Raw genomic sequence first — 18,603 nt, forward strand, 5'->3', positions numbered from 1 at the left:
GAATTAAAAGTTGAGTTGGTAAATAAAATAAAGTAAAATCCATTTTCGGGGCACAGGACTAAGCTCTTGAAAAGATTCAACTTGCGTTCCATTTTCCAGAAGGTGGAAGAAGCAACAATGAGATTGATGATCTTGGACCTGATCCTCAGCAACAGGGAAGAACTGGTCAATAAGGTGGAAGTAGTGGGGACCTTGAGAGGAAGCGACCACGTCCCTTTGGGATTCATTATACAGAGGAAAAGGAAAGCCAAGTGTAGTCGGACATTCACTTTGGACTTCTAGAAAGCAGACATCAAAAAGCTGGGTTAGATTCCACGGTCAGAAATACTCAAAGAGAAGGGAGTCCATGGTAGGTGGGGGTTTCTTAAAGGTGAGATACTGAAGGCACAATCTCAAACAATTCCAACAAGAAAGAAAAGTGGGGTGCATCTAAAGAAAATGGTGTGGTTGCAAAATGAGCTTACAGATGAGCTTAGAGTTAAGAAGGGCATGTATAAGAAATGGAAGAAGAGGTGTCTCATGAAGGAAGAGTATAAACGAGCAGCCGACACTTGCAGGGGGAAGGTCTGGTAGGCTAAAGCTCAGAATGAGCTCAGACTTACAAGAGAGGTTAAAAATAATAAAAATATGTTTTTTCTTGGCTATGTTCGAAGCAAGAGAAAGAACAAAAATATTGTGTTCTTTGTGTGGAGAAGATGGAGAATATTGGGTGATGGAAAGAAAGTGAAAGAGTTCAATACCTACTTTCTCTCTGCCTTCTTCCAAAAGAAAAAATAGTGCCCAACTGGTTGATAATAAAATAAATGATGCAGAGAGGGAGCCCAAAACAGAAAAAAAGAGGTGGTAAAGGAACAGCTGGCTACTTTGAATGAATTCAAATATCCAGTGCCTGATGAACTGCAACCAAGGGTACTAAAGGAATTTGCAGATGCAATTGTAGAGTTTCTATCTATAATCTTAGAGAATTCTTGGGGAATTCTATGGACTGGAGGTGGGCAAATGTTGTTCCCATCTTCAAAAAGTGGGAGAAAGAGGACCCAGGCAACTTCCAACTGTTCCAACAGGAATGGTCCAAAAACAGAAAATTAAACAGTTGTGTGCGATCACTTAAAAAGGGATGTCATGATTACTAAGGAGCTGCAAGGGTTTCTGAAAAACAAGTCATGACAGATCACCCTTTTTATTTTGATAGAGTTAAAAAGCTTGGTGGATCAGGGGAATGCTGTGGATGCAGTGTATCTTGATTTGAGCAAGGCTTTGGACAAAGCCCCTCAAGATATTCTTGTGGAGAAGCTGGTGAGGGGTTGGGAATGGTGACATCTGGAAGCAAAAGGAAGTCATGAGGTCATGTTATGGATGTATCAGTGCACTGACAATGCACCCAGCTGCCTGCAGGTTTGGAGGGAATATGAAACGCCCCTAGGTGCATACAAGTGTACACAGGAATAGCCCTCCTGGAACAGGCCAATGGCCCATCAAGTCCAGCATCCTCTTCTCACAGTGGCCAACCAGATGCCCATGGGAAGCCTTGAAAGCAGAATCTGAGTACAACAGGACTCTCCACAGTTGTGCTCCCCATCAAGTGGCACTCATAATCATACTGAAAGTGGAGGTAGAACATAGCCATCTTGGCTAGTAGCTATTGATAGCTTTATCTCCCATAAATCTGTCTAATTTCCCGTAAAATCCATTTAGGCTGGTGGCCAAGGCTGCCTATTGTGGGAGCAAATTCCATAGGTTAACAATGCACTTTCTTTTGTCTGTCCTGAATCTTCCAAAATGCAGCTCATTGGATGACCTTGAGTTAAAGTATCACAAGGGAGAAATACCTTTCCCTATCCATGAATCCCATTTTCCATGAATTTGTCAAATCCTCTTTTAAAGCCATCCACTGGTCTACTGGTCCTTGTAGAAGCAAATCCCATAAGTTAACTATGCACTGTGCAAAGAAATACTTTTTTGTGTATCTCTGTCTTGAATCCCCCAAAGTTCGGTTTCATTGGATGTCCATGAATTCTATTGTTATAAGAGAGGGAGAAAACTTTTCTCTATCCACTTTTACCACACCGTACGTAATTTTGCACACGACTATCGTGTCACTTCTTACTTGCTACTTCTCTAAACTAGAAAGCCCCAAATGTCATGGCATTTCTTCACAGGGAAGTTGCTCCTTTCCCTGGATCATTTGCCCTTTTCCAACCCTTTTCCAGCTCCACAATATCCTTTTTGAAGTGAGGTGATGAGACCATTTACACAGTGTAAATGTCATGCTTACATGCGCAAGGCCTCCTGTATGTGAGAGGGAATCAGCCTAGGCTAATTGGGATTTCCCCTCATGTAGGTCCCTTTCACACATCCCTGAAAGTGGGCATGCCTGGTCAGTGTGAACGCCTGTTCCAGCCCCTCACACATGCTTTCAATGGCATAAGAAGGTTCCTATGAACCCTCCTAAAATGAACTTTTGAAAATAGTATGTGATGGGGAACGGGAGGCTGTAAAGAAAAATAGTGTGCTCAACAAGACGAATGGCAAATCGCAACATCCATCACCCGCTTAGTATCAGTGGACAGAATCCTTGGGATTTCAGTGGGACAGCAACGTGTCGTCAGAGAATGAGTGATGGAGAGGGGTTGTTTTTAACTCTGTGTCCTCAGCCATCATCAGGTTTGCTGGATTTCACTATACCATTTTATCCCCCATAAAAACCCAATACAAACCTATCCCCTTTGCATTCGATAATGACTTGTTTGTCCCAAATTCCACCTAGAGAGTAAAACTTCAATTTTCCAGATGTAATAAAAGCCATGTTAAATGTTTTTACGGCTCCATCTGTAGGGATTAGGACTTCACTCTGATTACTTGGCCTCTAACCATTTGTCTTCGTATTTGATGTGCCTGAAATGGCCAGCTAACTGAAAATGCCATTTGCCCCAATCTGCAACTCTTTTCTCTCAAGTGGCGGTGGGGGTGAGGTGGAGAGCAGACTCTGAACAGAACCAGAAAAGTAAAAGTAAATAAAAATAAAATGGCAGGAAGATGCTTGAATACAACTTAATTATAACCACAGTGCTATTATAATTGTTGCTGCTATTGTTCTCAACATGGCATACATGGTCTATCTCCTCCTCATTTTACCCACACAGCAACCCTGTGAGGTGGGTTAGGCTGAGTGACAGTCACTAGCCCAAGGATCAGTATGGATTTATGGATGAGTGAGGATTTGTGGCCTGGGTCTCACAGTCCAACTAACCAATACACCAAACTGATTATTGCTTCCCCCAAGGTCCTATCCAGTAACATAAAGTTGCTCATAAGATTTGCTCTCTTTGAAGTTTCACAAGGTGAATCACAGAGAGTTGCATTTTGACAGACAGGTTTTAAAACAGAGCCCTGCACATTACGAAGAAGCATCCACAGACTTTCTGAACTTTTGTTTTTTTAATGCACAGGAAAGAATTCCTCTTCAGAGCCCCCTCGCCTCATTTCGCCACCTTAGGGCTCTCATGGAAAAGGATTTGGGCCACTTCTAAAGGGCAAGAGTACCAAGCAAAGTTACTTCAACTGAAGGTGGAAGAAGAGAAGGCAAAAGCCTCAAGCAAAGTTTAAAAGCTGACCCGAATTAATCTTCGTTTGATTCAAACTGATGACAAAAGCAGCTCATTTTAAGACTATCTGTTGTGGTTTTGTATATAATGACTATAGTGATGTTAATGGAACCAGCTGGACACAAGCAATTGTGTTCAAGATGGATGAAGTTACTATGATAGATTTTCTATGGTGTACCATATCCATCTCTCTTATCTCACAGTCATATTGGGTCAAATGGGACTGGCAGGGTTGTGAGGCATTATGCCACCTTTTCCAACCTTCCTGGCGCCCTCCAGATCTATTTTGGACTGTAACTCTTTATCAGCCCCAGTTGAGTCCTTCCCAGTCTTATCTAACCCATGGAAGTTGTAAGTCCAATACATCTGACAGGTTCCAGGTGGGATACAGCTGCACTGCAAAAAAAATCTGCAAATCCCCCATATCTCTTGTTTTGACTTATTTTGTTGTTGTTTTATGGTTTCAGGTTGCATTTTGGTTTTAATGGATATTGTTTTGCTATTGTCTATAGTGTCCACGACTTAGAGATTTCAAAAATAAATAAATAAGTGGTTTAGAAACACTTTTAAATGAAATAAATAAATGAAATAAAGGCAGTGAACGGATGCATTATGGGGCAGAGTGTGCTCAACATAGGCCTGTCTCGTAACACCTCCAGCAACTATCCTAAATTGATAGATTGAATTTGTACTGAAGACTTGTCCGAACAAGCTACGTGCTGCCTGTGGGGTTTGCTTTTAAGGAAACACATATAGGGCCGTATTCAACAATAGTCCTACTCATAGGAGATGTACTGAAATTAGAGGACATGGCTAAGTTAGGTCCACACATTTCTAACCGACCTAGCTGAAAATAACCCATAGGGCTGTTATAAAGAAACTTGGCACAACAAGCAATGATAGGGCTGCCATACGTCTGGTGTTTTGTCCTGGATCAATAGAAAAAGCGCTTTTTGGGCATTTGTGTAAAAAACACTCAACAACTTTAAAGTCGCTCTTTTTGCTTTGGCAGCCAAAAAGCTAAGAAAAAAGACCTTGGACAATATAGCAGTGAACTGTAAGGGAGACACAGGGATCTAAACAGAGACCATTATTGTGGCGCGACACCCCTTTTACTTTTTAACCCCCCTATTTATTTTTGATTCAGATTTGTCATGGCCAGTGGCTAGTACAAGAAAGTTATTTGAATTGGAAATAAAAAAAGCTCAACAACTTTCAGGGTGTCCTGTTTTTTTTACTTTTTGAAATATGGCACCCTAAGCAATGAAGGCAGGGAAATAAAGTCAGAGAAACTTTGGTTTTGATTCAAGCTATGTGTGTGAATGCTAGGGGTGGAAGGCCCTATTAATTTCAGTTTTCCTGGGTTTCTGATTTTTCTAATCCCCTCTTCACATTTTACAGCAATTTGGTTTTTTCTGCAATATAATACAGTGCTACCTCTGGATGTGAACGGGATCCGTTCCGGAGCCCCGTTCGCATCATGAGCAGAACGCAACCCACGTCTGCACATGCACGGGTCGTGGATTGCTGCATCTGCGCATGCGTGTGACGTCATTCTGAGCGTCTGCGCATGCGCGAGCAGTGAAACCTGGAAGTAACCCATTCCGTTACTTTCGGGATGCAACCTGAAAAGATTCAACCTGAAGCAAACGTAACAAGAGGTATGACTAATAATGCATTTCTTAGTGCTATCTTCACTGATATCTTCATTTTCATGCACCCTTTCCTCTAACATGTGTGTTTTTGTAGACATTGTTGGCTGGAAAACTGCACTGCAAAATTCAACTAAGTGTGAATTTTGAAGGATAGTTGTGTTTGGGTGTGCGTAGTGCATATTTGAAAGATTTGGCTTTAAATGTGTACTGAATCAAATTCCTCCTCCATCCCTAGTAAAGACCAAGGGGTTAAGCCTTAATCAACGTAAACTAGAAGTGAGGACTCTTTCGTCTTCCAGATGCTGTTGGAATCCCAACACACATCAGCCCCAGCAAGCTGATGGTATCAGGGATGATAGGAACTGTAGTCCATCGACACCAGGGGACCCAAGGAAGTACAACTCAAATCAGCCCCAGCTCTCATGACCAGTGGTCAAGGATCATGGGAGTTGTAGTCTATCAACATCTGGAGGGTCACAAACTCCCCATCCCTGGATTCACCTATATAACAACACACCACTGTTCCATACTAAATTACAACCAGAACCTGAAATATTAAGCACAACTTAACTTACCTGGGGGTCTTGTGCGCTGGACACTTTCTCTGGAGAGATGAGGGAGAAGTTGTAAGCAAAAAGGAGCAGTAAAGCCAAGGGCACCATGTACAAATCAAAATGCCAAACCGTGACAACGAATACCTGAATGAAACAAAGGAAGACAGAAGGGGCTATTTACATCATTTGATGAAAAGAAAAGAGGGGAAGGAAGAAAAGGGAGGTGTGAAGAACAAAGCTTCTGATTCTTCATTCCTATGTGCATCCTTGAAGCTCCGCTAACCTCTGATCTCTCCCACTTTTGCATTCATGGGAAGATAATCACCTTGGATGTTTCCATGTTCCAAGTGCACCATGTCATCCGTTAGAATTGTTAGCGTTACCTTCTACTTTTGATTTTATTCTCATTGTAGGGATGTACAATTATGTAAACAAACAAGAAAAGAGAGACCTTGATGAAAGTTGAAAAAAACAAGAGAGAAAAAGAACAAGAAGGGGGGGGGGGATGGAACACTCATTGAAACTGGATAGAAGAAATGCCTGTCACCTGCAGAACCACAGTAAAAAAAGAATGTCAGGAGCCAGGCTGCCATCTTGATAAAACAGCACTCAAGTTGTAATTAGCTTAAAGATTTATTGCAATACAAACACTCAGCCTCGGACACCTATCTGTATGTCCATGACTTATGAATCAGTTGACCCTTCTGGGGAGTGATTCCGGTTATGGCAGAATATCCGGACCCTATGCCCTTTCTGTTTCCAGCTTTGTTTTCTAAGACCTTTCCCATATGGCTGCTCCTTGGATGAATTAACTCCCCTTACGGTGTGGAACTGCTTTCCCTCTCGCCTTCTGACATTGCCTGTGTCACTTGAGAGAGCTGGTTGCTCTCTAGCACACTCTCTGCATTCCTGTCATTCTCAAAGCGAGGGGAGTTGATAAACTACAGTTCACAGCTGTCTGGGAAGAATGCAAACCTCTCTCTTGTTGGCTGCTTCCTGACTCCTCTTGAGCTCTTATACCTTGGGGAGAAGTGTTCATGACAAAGGATGTCTCCTAACTGGTTGTTTTCGTTAGACATGAGCCATGCTGTTATAATAATAATAATAATTTATTATTTATACCCCACCCATCTGGCTGAGTTTCCCCAGCCACTCTGGGCAGCTCCCAATCAATGTTAAAAACAATACAGCATTAAATACTAAAAACTTCCCTAAGCAGGGATGCCTTCAGATGTCTTCTAAAAGCCAGATAGTTGTTTATTTCCTTGACATCTGATGGGAGGGCATTCTACAGGGCGGGCGCCACTACCAAGAAGGCCCTCTGCCTGGTTCCCTGTAACCTCACTTCTCGCAGTGAGGGAACCGCCAGAAGGCCCTCGGAGCTGGATCTCAGTGTCCAGGCTGAATGATGGGGATGGAGACGCTCCTTCAGGTATACAGGACCGAGGCCGTTTAGGGCTTTAAAGGTCAGCACCAACACTTTGAATTGTGCTCGGAAACGTACTGGGAGCCAATGCAGATCTCTCTGCATTACTCGTTCAGGGCCAAGAGCATAAAAAGAACCTGCTTGGATCAGGCCCATGCCACATCTACTCTAGCATCCTGTTCTCGCAGTGATGCCCATGGGAAGCCCACAAGCAGGACCCAAGAGCCCTTTCCCCCCCTCTGTGGTTTCTAGCAACTGGTATTCAGAAGCATTACTAGCCTCCACCATGGCTGGGGGAGATTGATAGCCATGCGTTTGTCCCCGTTCTCTTTCAAAGCCATCCAAGCTGGTGAGAGTGAGTTCCACAGTCATGTTCGTTCTGCTTCCCAAAGTAGCCAATATTGGAGATCCATCACTCAGGGTATGGGGAACCTCAGGTCTGGGGGCCACGTGGAGCTAGTCACACCTATCTGGCCCTTGGGACTCCCCCACAAGACGTACTCCTCCCTGAGTCACCAGGCCACCCTCCTCCGGTGCTTTCGCCTGTGTGCAATTTGTCCTTGAACTCCAAGAGTACTTCTTGTTGGGAGGGTAGAGAGGGGAGTATGAGTTTCTGTAGAAATTGTACAAAATATAAGAATCACGTTCAGTGTTCTTTCCACTTCTGCCTCTGGACCCAAGCACCCCATGACATATGGCCTCCAAATGGTTGCCCTGGAAGAAATGGGGCTCTCTGGCTGAAAATGGTTCTCTCCCTAACCCCCACATTACCTGATTGCCCATCTCTTTTAAAAAAACATTTTGCATAAAGCAGCCGTGGCAGGTCCCAATTCAAATCAGGACCTGTAACACTGGTGAAAAGCATGCCCTCCAAACTTATCTAGTGAAGCCAAGGATAGTTGTTTGGTTGTGAGTATTATTGTGGGGGGATTTCTTTGCAAGGGAGGGGAAAGCGCAAGTTTTTCTCTGGCAAAAGGAATGAAAGGAAAATAAGATACACAAGGGAAGAGATCAGGATCTAGAGAAGGGATGGCCAACACGGTGTCCTTCAGCTGTTACTGGACTCCAGTTCCCATCAGAAGTGGTTATAGGGTAGCGCAACCAGTTTTGCCACAACAGTGCTGTAAAATGGAGTGTGAGAGGCAGGGACACTGAATTTTAGCACCACACAAAGGGTGTCACTAAAGTTTGAGAGCCCCAAGTCCACCACTGCAGTGATCAGGGATGGCAGGAGGTGTAGTCCAACAATGTCTTGAGGGTACCACACATTGACTGGAGTAATAAGGTTTTCTGTTGGCACAAGGGCTGGTGTAAAATTCTCCCTGTTTGGGGATTCACCCAATCTGAAGGGGTACATTGGGCAAATCTTGAAATCCTTACAATGGCAGCAAGGGGTTGAATTATTGCCATGTCTTTTTCCAAGGGGGGGGTATGATGTAGGATTTGCTTTAGAAAGCTTTAGAAAGGCAAATGCATTAAATTTTTTAAAAAACCCTCCTCCCCACTGAAAGATGCCTCCCCTAAATGCAGTTGAAATGGCACCACAGAGGCAACTTCAAATTATCTACCTGTGTACAGAGGTGCATGTTGTAGGCAGTTGTTTTCATCTTCTAGGTCTTAACACAAGAAACGAATAGCATCTATGCATAGCAGAGGGTGGGAGATAGAGCATAATAAGAAAAGGGGGAAGAAATCTGTTGACATCAGCTGCCTTTGCCATCACTTGGCCCCTCCTCCCAGTCAGCAGCAGCATCAATGCAGGCAATGGGAAGTCAGCTGAAGCACCTAGAGGTGGCTATAGACAAAGCAGAAGACCGGGGGAGGGGGAAGTGTTTCTACACATGAATCATAGAGTTGGAAGGGACAACAAGGGTCATCTAGTCATCATGCAGGAATTTGCCCAATGTGTGCAGCTCAAACCCACAACCCTGAGATTAAGAGTTAAGAGAGGGCCTTCTTGGTAGTGGCACCCACCCTGTGGAATGCCCTCCCACCAGATGTCAAAGAGAAAAACAACTACCAGACTTTTAGATGACATCTGAAGGCAGCCCTGTTTAGGAAAGCTTTTAATGTTTTATTATTATTATTATTATTATTATTATTATTATTATTATTATTATTCCAACTCACAAAGGCACTCACCTTAACCCAGGCATAGGCAAACTCAGCCCTCCAGATGTTTTGGGGCTACAACTCCCATCATCCCTAGCTGACAGGACCAGTGGTCAGGGATGATGGGAGTTGTAGTCCCAAAACATCTGGAGGGCCAAGTTTGCCTATGCCTGCCTTAACCTGTTCCTCTCCATACATTTCAGCCCACCGCTGCTTTTCAAGATAAAAAAAAAAGGCTCCTATAGTTGTTATCTTTCAGGGATTAAACCAGATTGGCAGGTACAGTTCTGAGCAGTCAAATAGCCAGGGGAGAACGCATTAGACAGTTGCTCCCTCTGCTCTGTCTGAAACCAGCTGCTTTGCCTGGTATGCAATGCCAGCTATAATGCACAGAACTGACTTAAGTTCATTAATTTCAGTGGGTGTCTCTGACTAGAACTAGAACAGGATAAACCTAGAGTGCCTGATGGCAGGAGGACAGATTCTCGGAACTATATTTTACACGTAGTTTTGCATTTAGGAAGGAAACTTCTGATTTGGGTGCATATATAGATTTGCTGAGTTCTCTTTCACACGCACCAGTTTTAATCCTGTTGATTCTCTCATGCAGCTTTTTATCATTTTTTGCTTTTGCAGTTTTATTTTAATTGCTTAATTCGTTTTGGGAATGCGATTTAAGGGCAATATAGCACTGCTTTGAAACAAAGAAATAAATAAAACTAACATGCATGTTTCCCATTTGAATTTTCAGCAAAAAAGAAAAGAAGAGAGAGAGAGAGAGAGAGAGAGAGAGAGAGAGAAACGTCGCACCTACAATTTTATGAGAAATGAAGCTGAAATCCCCACGCGGCTGTTCCAAAATTTCTGAGCTGGAGAACAGATCCAACTTGCAAGTTGAAAGGAAGGGCAGGCCAGAGAGTCATCCCGGGTGTTTTAGTAATTAAAGAAAAGTGCATAATGAACCATATGCCCAAAAGGGGCCTGTTTTTCATGCAGGACAGATTTTTGTTTGAATTTTTAATTTTTATATACAGATGAAACACTGGGCGGGATGAAGCAACTGTGTGAGGTAACGCACCATGCAGTAGAGGAAGAAGAGGAAACAGTCAATGTGAGGATGAGCTGAGCATCCTTCGATGATTATGTGTCTAGATTTCACTATTTTGAGACAAAGAATTTTTTTTTTTTAAAAAAATGCATCCTTCTCTCCTTTGAGCAACTGTTTTAGGCATCTGTTCAAAGTCTCCATGAAAGAGATATTGACAGCTTTTTAGGCTGAACAGTCCAGGAAGAAAAGAACAGAATGCTGCCTGCCAATTTTTTTTTATTTTTTATTTTAAATCAGGCTGACCCCACGGGACAAACAAGGATTCTTCTGCTATTTGTTGGACCCACCGCGTTGCCTCAACCACTCTGGTTTGGTGGAAAACCTGCCTTTGAAGCTCTAGCCAACACGTTGAACAACAGCAAGCCCAGCGCTTAAGCTCCGGAGTCTCTAAACTTCATTTGTTGTCATTTTCATTCCTTGGCTTCCCTGTTCCAAGGGAAGCAAGGAGTGTTTAACAAAGCTAAAAATAAAAGCCACAAACCTATCAATAAAACCAATTTACTTATACACAATAAAACACCAAGTTATCCCGCATATTTTTGTCATCATCATGTTTAATACAGCTAAATTCCCAGTGAAGGCTGTCTAGCTTTGCCCACATGCGCACTGCATATTTGAACCACTATGATAACACTTTAAACATTCATAGCTCCCCCCCCCCAAATAATTTTGGGATCTGTAGTTAGTTAAGGGTGCTGAGAGTTTTGGGGAGAGCTCCTCCCAAAGCTATAGTTCCCAGAGTTCCCTGTGAAGAGGGATTTATAGCTCTGTGGTGGGAATAGGGGTCTCCTAACAACTCCCAGAACCCTTAACAAACTACAACTCCCAAAATTCCTTGGGGGAAGCCATGTCTGCTTAAAGTGATATCACAGTTTTCTGAAATTATGGTGCAAACGTGGTTCTAGATAAGGTCATGTGGCCTCCTTTGAGATTTAAGATTTTGGGGGTTTTGTATGTTTTATTTACTGTATCGGTCAAGTTTTTATTTGTATGTATAATTCTTATAGGGACGCGGGTGGTGCTGTGGGTTAAACCACAGAGCCTAGGACTTGCCAATCAGAAGGTTGGCGGTTCGAATCCCCGCAACGGGGTGAGCGCCCGTTGCTCAGTCCCTGCTCCTGCCACCTAGCAGTTCGAAAGCACCTCAAAGTGCAAGTAGATAAATAGGTACCGCTCCGGCGGGAAGGTACACGGCATTTCCGTGTGCTGCTCTGGTTCGCCAGAAGCGGCTTAGTCATGCTGGCCACATGACCCAGAAGCTGTATGCCAGCTCCCATGGCCAGTAAAGCGAGATGAGCGCCGCAACCCCAGAGTCGGTCACGACTGGACCTAATGGTCAGGGGTCCCTTTACCTTTACTATAATTCTTATGTATATGTTTTGAGTTGCCCACAACCTGACCTTGGTTGCCATATGATTACTGATTTATCAGCTTCCTATATGTCCTGAGGTGACACAAAAATATTAAAAAAGCATGATGGAGGTATATAAAATTAGGTATGATGTAGAGAAGGTGGATAAAGAACAGCTTTTCTCTCTCTAATAACACTGGAACTCGGGGACATCCAATGAAGATTCAGGATACTGGAAGATTCGGGACATTCAAAAGGAAGTCCTGCACACAGAACATTGTTAAACTATAAAATTTGCTCTCCCCAGTTGGGATGGCCTTCAAAAAAAGGGATTAGAAAAAGTCATAGGGGGTGGGATTCAAAGAAAGATAGGAGTTTTTTTCTCCTTCCTAATACCAGAACATTGGCCCTTGTGTCTCTCCATAGGCAACTCCCTTCTACCGCCACATAAACTTTCCCCAAGCCGTATCTGTATCCATCACCAGCCAGTGTGTAGAAACTATCCTGTTCCGAAAAGGGGAAAGGCATATTTGTTGCTCTGCCTCTGGACTCCCCCACCTCTGGCATGTGGCCCCTGGAAGGTTGCCCAGAAGGATATGCGGCCCTCAGGCTGAAAAAGGTTCCACACTGTGTGTCTTATGGAGCTGATGGGAAGTGGAGTCCAACATCTGGAGGACATTAGGTTGGTTGACCCTGAGTTTCAAGGGTACTTAGGAGAATATTCTCCCTCTATTTCTGCAGGACAATGAAGGTGATATATGAGAGACACCCAATATGTCTCCACCTTTGGGAAGCAGTCTAGGGGACTGCTTAACACTTGAGACTTTGTGCTGACTATCAGGCAATGGCTTTTTCCACCTGCTTTGCCCCACCCCCAGCCCTAGGAGCCTTCAGAATAGAGCTTGCTGCCATGGGCATTATGTGTATGTGTCTTTTGATGAACTGAGTGGAATATTATGAATCATGGAGATGGGGAGGGTGGGTGCGTGTGAATTTCCACAGTGCTTAGTTTGTTAGTCTGTTAATTGTTAATGCTGTTAATATTACTTTGTGGATTATGAGTGCTGCAGTGCTTTGTGAATCTCAAAATATGACTTTTGTTGTGGTTGTGTTGTTTAACTTAATTTTTTAGTTGTTTTGTTAATGGTGTTTTATAGAAGGTGGTTGTTTTACAGATAATTTGTTCATTGTTATACATGGTTTATGTTGTAATTGTGATGTTCTATTATGGATTTGTTATTTATTGTTTGTGACTCGGGGAGTGAAAAGCGGCCTAGAAATATAATAAATGAAATGAAATGAATTTATCTCCCTGCCGTGTGTCTGCTCAAAGTCATCATCAACACCAGCTTTTCTCATAGACGCAAGGACCCTGTACCATTTCCCTCTCCAGGTAGGAAAGCAGTTTATGAAAAGCAATTTTGAGCAGGAAAACGCTGGAAGGGAAAGGGTTGAACAGCCCTTCTCCTGCTGCTATTCCAATCCCCACTGCTGTATCTGATGCTCCTTTTCATTTAAAAGAAGCCATGGAGAAAGGCAGCTCATATTCATCCTTGCTTGTTGTCTAGTCTGAACCAAAGTTAACCAAGACTGAAACACTACTTAGTATTCTGATTGTATACACTTCCACAATCCTTTGCTTTGCTTGTCACATTATTATTTTTTCTCAACGGCATCTCTCCCCTTTTTTAAATTATGCAGGTGACCAATGTGATAATGAAACACTTTGGCACTGTTTTGATCCTTCAGATATAATGACAATTAGCACCATGCAGCATCTATCCTAATGCTTGCTCCATTTAATGAAATGCTTATCGTAGTAGAAGGAGTCTCACAGTTTTGGAGGGATCTATATATGAATGATTAAAAAGAAACTGGCCCATTTTTTGTACACACACACACAGAGACACCACTGCTCTGTTTCCAAGACTCAAGGACACTTGACAACAGTTCTGCATTGTACAGGTGGATCTGTGCACATTAAAGGGATAACACTGGGAAGAAGACATCATTGACTGGCATCGGAACATATGAAGCTGTCTCATACTGAGAAAGACCACTGGCTACTGGTCCACAAATAATGAACTAAAACCAAGGAATTTCACAATTCACTCACTAGAAGTAGCTTGAATCCAATCGCCAATGATGGGCAACCCAACAGTTATGGTTGGACTACAGCTCCTACCATCTCTGACCATTGACCATACTGGGTGGGTCTGATGGAAGTTTGACTCCAACCATCTCTGGAGGGCTACAGATCACACCTCCTTTAATTAATTATGTTTATACCATTTGACACATCTTCCAAGGAACTCAGGGCATCCAACTCACCACTTCCAGGCCTGCCTGGGCAAAATTGTTATCATATAGTTTAATCCAGCGATGGAGAACCTGTAACCCTCCATATGTAGCTAGATGACAACTCTCAGACCATTGGCCATGACGGCAGGGGCTGATAAGCACTGGAGTTCAACAGCACCCACAGAGTACCGTCTTGTCCACTATGGCATTTTAGAGGGTTGGGTCTAAATGTACAAACCTACTCCAGCTACGGAATCATCTCCTCAATAATACTTGTCTGGCACCAACTTTGTTAACTTTTAGGCTCCATTAAGGTTTTATTTTTTTATTTTTTGCCTATAATTTTATTTATTAATATTGAAGATTTTACTGCTGTTTCTATGAGTTTGATGGGTTTTTTTTCTCTTTTATGTTGCACATTGCTATTTTACCATTTGTTGCTTACTTTTACTATTCTAATCATATTTTATATTGGGTTTTGTTTTCTCCATTCAATTGTAAACTGTCTTGGCAGGTTTTCAAAAGTTTGTCAGCATTTTAGTGCAGATTATTTCATTCATACACACACACACACACACACACACACACACACATAGGCATGCAATTTTGCCCAATGTACACATTTTAAAATTATTATTATAAGCATTCCTGTGTACATTTATCCGTATTAGATACATTTTGGAGTATATTGCCTGGTTGGAGAATTGCATTGCAAAATTCAGGGAAGTGAGAATTTTAAAGGACGGCTGCATGGCAGTTCATGTATTGTTTCAGGAAGTGCGAATTAGGTAGTGTCACAATATAAATGTGAGCTGAACCAAAATTCCTCACCCCACAATCCCACTTACAGGCTGAGCTCTCGGCATAATATCAGTCTGAAGAACAATGCACAGTCCTGCCGGATAAGGTCTTGCTTAACCAGAGGTGCAGCGGCCAAGGGTTAAAGACTTGTTCCTATTTCTGCAAAAGGGTTCCTGTCTCCAGCATCCTAGGGTTGGCCAATCAGCATGAAAGGTGGAGCCTTTAAGCCACTGAGAAGAAGCTTTCTCACCTTTTGTGCTGGTTGGAACCAAACACAATGAAAAGAGGTAAGTCAGCCAGTGTGGATTGGCTCCTTGGGTCAATCTGGAGAAGGCAACCAGGAAAGAAGTTATCCTGTATGCTCCAAAGCTAAGCATTTAGGAACACAGGCAAAAACAAGGTCCTTCGGTTTCCAGAGAATAGTGTGGCAAGTTATATCAAGTACAATGGAACTTCAAAACAAAAGCAACTGGCGTCGCTTCAAAAGAAGATATCTGAGCACTCCAAATCATTTGCCCAGAAAATAGTAGATCTAGCTGAAAGTCAGCCTGTGGAGAGCTGCAATGGTTGTTGCAATGCACCCATAAGTACGATTATTGTGTAATTATAAGATTGTTGTATAATCTTAAAAGGTTGTATAATGGTGTGGCTATGAGAGCACTCAGCTGTGACAATTTCTGAATTTACCACTACACTACTTGACTTGGTGGAAGACAGGAGTGCCTGGCGTGCTCTGGTCCATGGGGTCACGAAGAGTCGGACACGACTAAACAACTAAACAACAACAACAACTTGACTTGACTTAAAAAGGTCCAACTTCTTCGCCTATTGCGAAAGAGCAGAGTGGCCTCTTATCTTTCTGGATCTTTTGCAGTTGAGTCCTCCAGGGAAGTTAGGGCCACATCCTGGCTCCCCGGGCTCATCTGATAGTAGGGTTTCTGTGCACCCTTCTCCTTCAGGTTATATCTATTATTTATTCACTACACTCTCCTCCTTTACCCGATGAAGAGAACTCCTGGTCCCTGACAAAAACCCTGTCAAGCCTGCTTACTTTTTGTTTGTTTTGATGCTTTGCTGATCGGTTGGCAAACCCACGCAGCCCCCCGTCTATCAGAATTTCAGTAGTTGTGTGTTAACACAGCTCAAATAGCCTCACAGCTGAAGAGGAAACGTGCATCCAGTTATCAAGATTTTGTACAAGTTGTACTGCACATCAAGGCTGAAGCAACAGATAAGCCAACGGGGCTAGAAAATAACTTGGGGGTGGGGGAGAGAGCAATTCTGCCAGAATGAACCAGAAGCAATAACAACAAAGGGTGTAAGGGATATAATATTTTGGACTTTTCCCCCATTTGTGATTGTATATCGCCACCTACAGGAATTTCCCACCTCTCCCCTCCTTGAAAACTGTATAAAGATTATGGCTGATGCTTCCAGACTATTTCACAAAGTTATTTAACAGGGAACTCAATTGGAAGTGTGTGTGTGTGTGTGTGTGTGTGTGTGTGTGTGTGTAAGGGCCAGGATTTCCCACTAGACATAGAATGAAGCATTTTGACTAGGCCAGTTGTAATAAATGAACACTTCTTAGCATTGACTCAAGATTCATTTCAAGTGTTCAGAGCCTTTCATGTGAATACCCTCAAAAATGCGCTCAAAACTAGCCCCAAATTGTGGTAGCAAATTATGTGGGGGTGTGGGTGGGGTGCAAGATGTTTATTTAACTTCATTAAATAAAAAAAATTAAAACATTTTTTAAAAATGAATTAAATTTATTAGTCTCTTATCACCCAAAAGGTTTCCAAGTGACTTGCACTGGAAAAAAATACATTTTTTTTTTCTGTCATCAACATAGCAATATGTAGTTAACTGAGCTACATGGAACTTTTCCATCAGTTCTGTAGAGTTAAGAAACATAGGCCATAGTCCTGTTAAAGTGTGCAGAAATTATTATGGACATTACTTTCTTGCAGAAGCCAGAATGGATAATTCTCAGCATTCTTGACTTTGCCAAGTTGGTGTCCCTCACCTGTTTGGAACTGCAGACTCCCATCAGCCCTGTCAGAGGTGTCAAGTTGCCCCCAAGACTGAGGGGGCACACACATGACATCTCGTTGTCTGGAGGAGGATGAGAGATCTGGAGGAGCGGGCCACTGAAGCCGTGCCTCGCTCAGCTCTGTGCCCAGCCTCCTCTAGAGGACACTATGTTGACAAAGAAACAGAATCTGGCCTGTGTGAGCAGGTGGTGGGCTAGCCCTTACTTGCAGGGCATCCATAATGGGCTACACTCCTCCAAGTCTCCCTCTTACTCTCTGTAAGTTTCCATGTGCATGCACACATACCACTTATAAGAACATAACAACAGCCTCCTGGATCAGTGGCCCCTCTAGTCCAACATTCTGTTCTCACCGTGGTCTGTGGGAAACCCATAAGCAGGAGCCTACACAACAGCACTCTCACCCCCTGCAAGCTAGACCTGAGCACAACAGCAGCACTCTGCTCCCCTTTGATTCCTAGCCACTGGCATTCAAAGGCATAATACCTCTGTTGCAGCTAGTAGCCACTGATAGGGTTCTCCTCCATGAATCTGCCTAATCCTCTTTTAAAGCCATCCAAGATGATGACCATCACTGCCTCCTGTGGGAATGAATCCCATGGTTTAAGTACGCACTGCATGAAGAAGTACTATGTTTTATTTGTACCGAATCTTCCAACATTCAGCATCATTGGACGTCCATGAGGACAAGTGTTACGAGGGAGAGAAAACTTTTTCTATCCATTTTCTCGATGCCATGCATACTTATATAAACTTCTATCAAGTCACCTCTAACTCAGCTTCTCTCTACACTTGTTGTTTAGTCGTTTAGTCGTGCCCGACTCTTCGTGACCCCATGGACCAGAGCGCGCCAGGCACTCCTGTCTTCCACTGCCTCCCGCAGTTTGGTCAGACTCATGCTGGTAGCTTCGAGAACACTGTCCAACCATCTCGTCCTCTGTCATCCCCTTCTCCTTGTGCCCTCCATCTTTCCCAACATCAGGGTCTTTTCCAGGGAGTCTTCTCTTCTCATGAGGTGGCCAAAGTATTGGAGCCTCAGCTTCAGGATCTGTCCTTCCAGTGAGCACTCAGGGCTGATTTCCTTAAGAATGGAGAGGTTTGATCTTCTTGCAGTCCATGGGACTCTCAAGAGTCTCCTCCAGCACCATAATTCAAAAGCATCAATTCTTTGGCGGTCAGCCTTCTTTATGGTCCAGCTCTCACTTCCATACATCATTACTGGAAAAACCATAGCTTTTACTATACGGACCTTTGTTGGCAAGGTGATGTCTCTGCTTTTTAAGATGCTGTCTAGGTTTGTCATTGCTCTCTCTAAACTAGAAGGTCCCAAATGCTGCAACCTTTCCTCATAGGACGGCACCTCCATCCCCTTTATCATTTTGGTTGCCCTTTTCTGAACCCTTTCCAACTCTATTGTATTCTTTTTGATATGTGGCAACCAGAACTGTACACAGCATAATGAGGGACATGCTGGTAGTTTATACAGAGAAGCCAACAATATATTTGGTACTGGTAACAAAATATTGGAATATCAGTATCAGAAACATTCCTCCTCCTATGATGGCAGCCATTCTCATTGGCTAGGCTTGTAAGGACTGATGGAAGTTGTAGTTCAACAATACCTGGAGGGACAA

The 18,603-nt window shown here is 43.1% G+C and overlaps 1 protein-coding gene across 2 annotated transcripts in view; it reads right to left on the reverse strand.

Annotated features, from left to right (window-relative positions):
• The window catches only part of MCTP2 (multiple C2 and transmembrane domain containing 2), a 113,989-nt gene that overhangs the window by 19,888 nt on the left and 75,498 nt on the right, over positions 1–18,603 (reverse strand). The window contains exon 18 of one of the 2 annotated variants that reach the window (XM_028706232.2): positions 5,836–5,958. The exons of the other annotated variant lie outside the window; for it this stretch is intronic. Coding sequence (XP_028562065.2) covers positions 5,836–5,958 — 123 coding nt within the window. The remainder of the gene's footprint in view (positions 1–5,835; positions 5,959–18,603) is intronic. 2 annotated transcript variants of the gene reach the window in all.

The sequence above is a fragment of the Podarcis muralis genome, chromosome 14 (assembly GCF_964188315.1).
Source record: "Podarcis muralis chromosome 14, rPodMur119.hap1.1, whole genome shotgun sequence".
NCBI classification, from domain to species: domain Eukaryota; kingdom Metazoa; phylum Chordata; class Lepidosauria; order Squamata; family Lacertidae; genus Podarcis; species Podarcis muralis.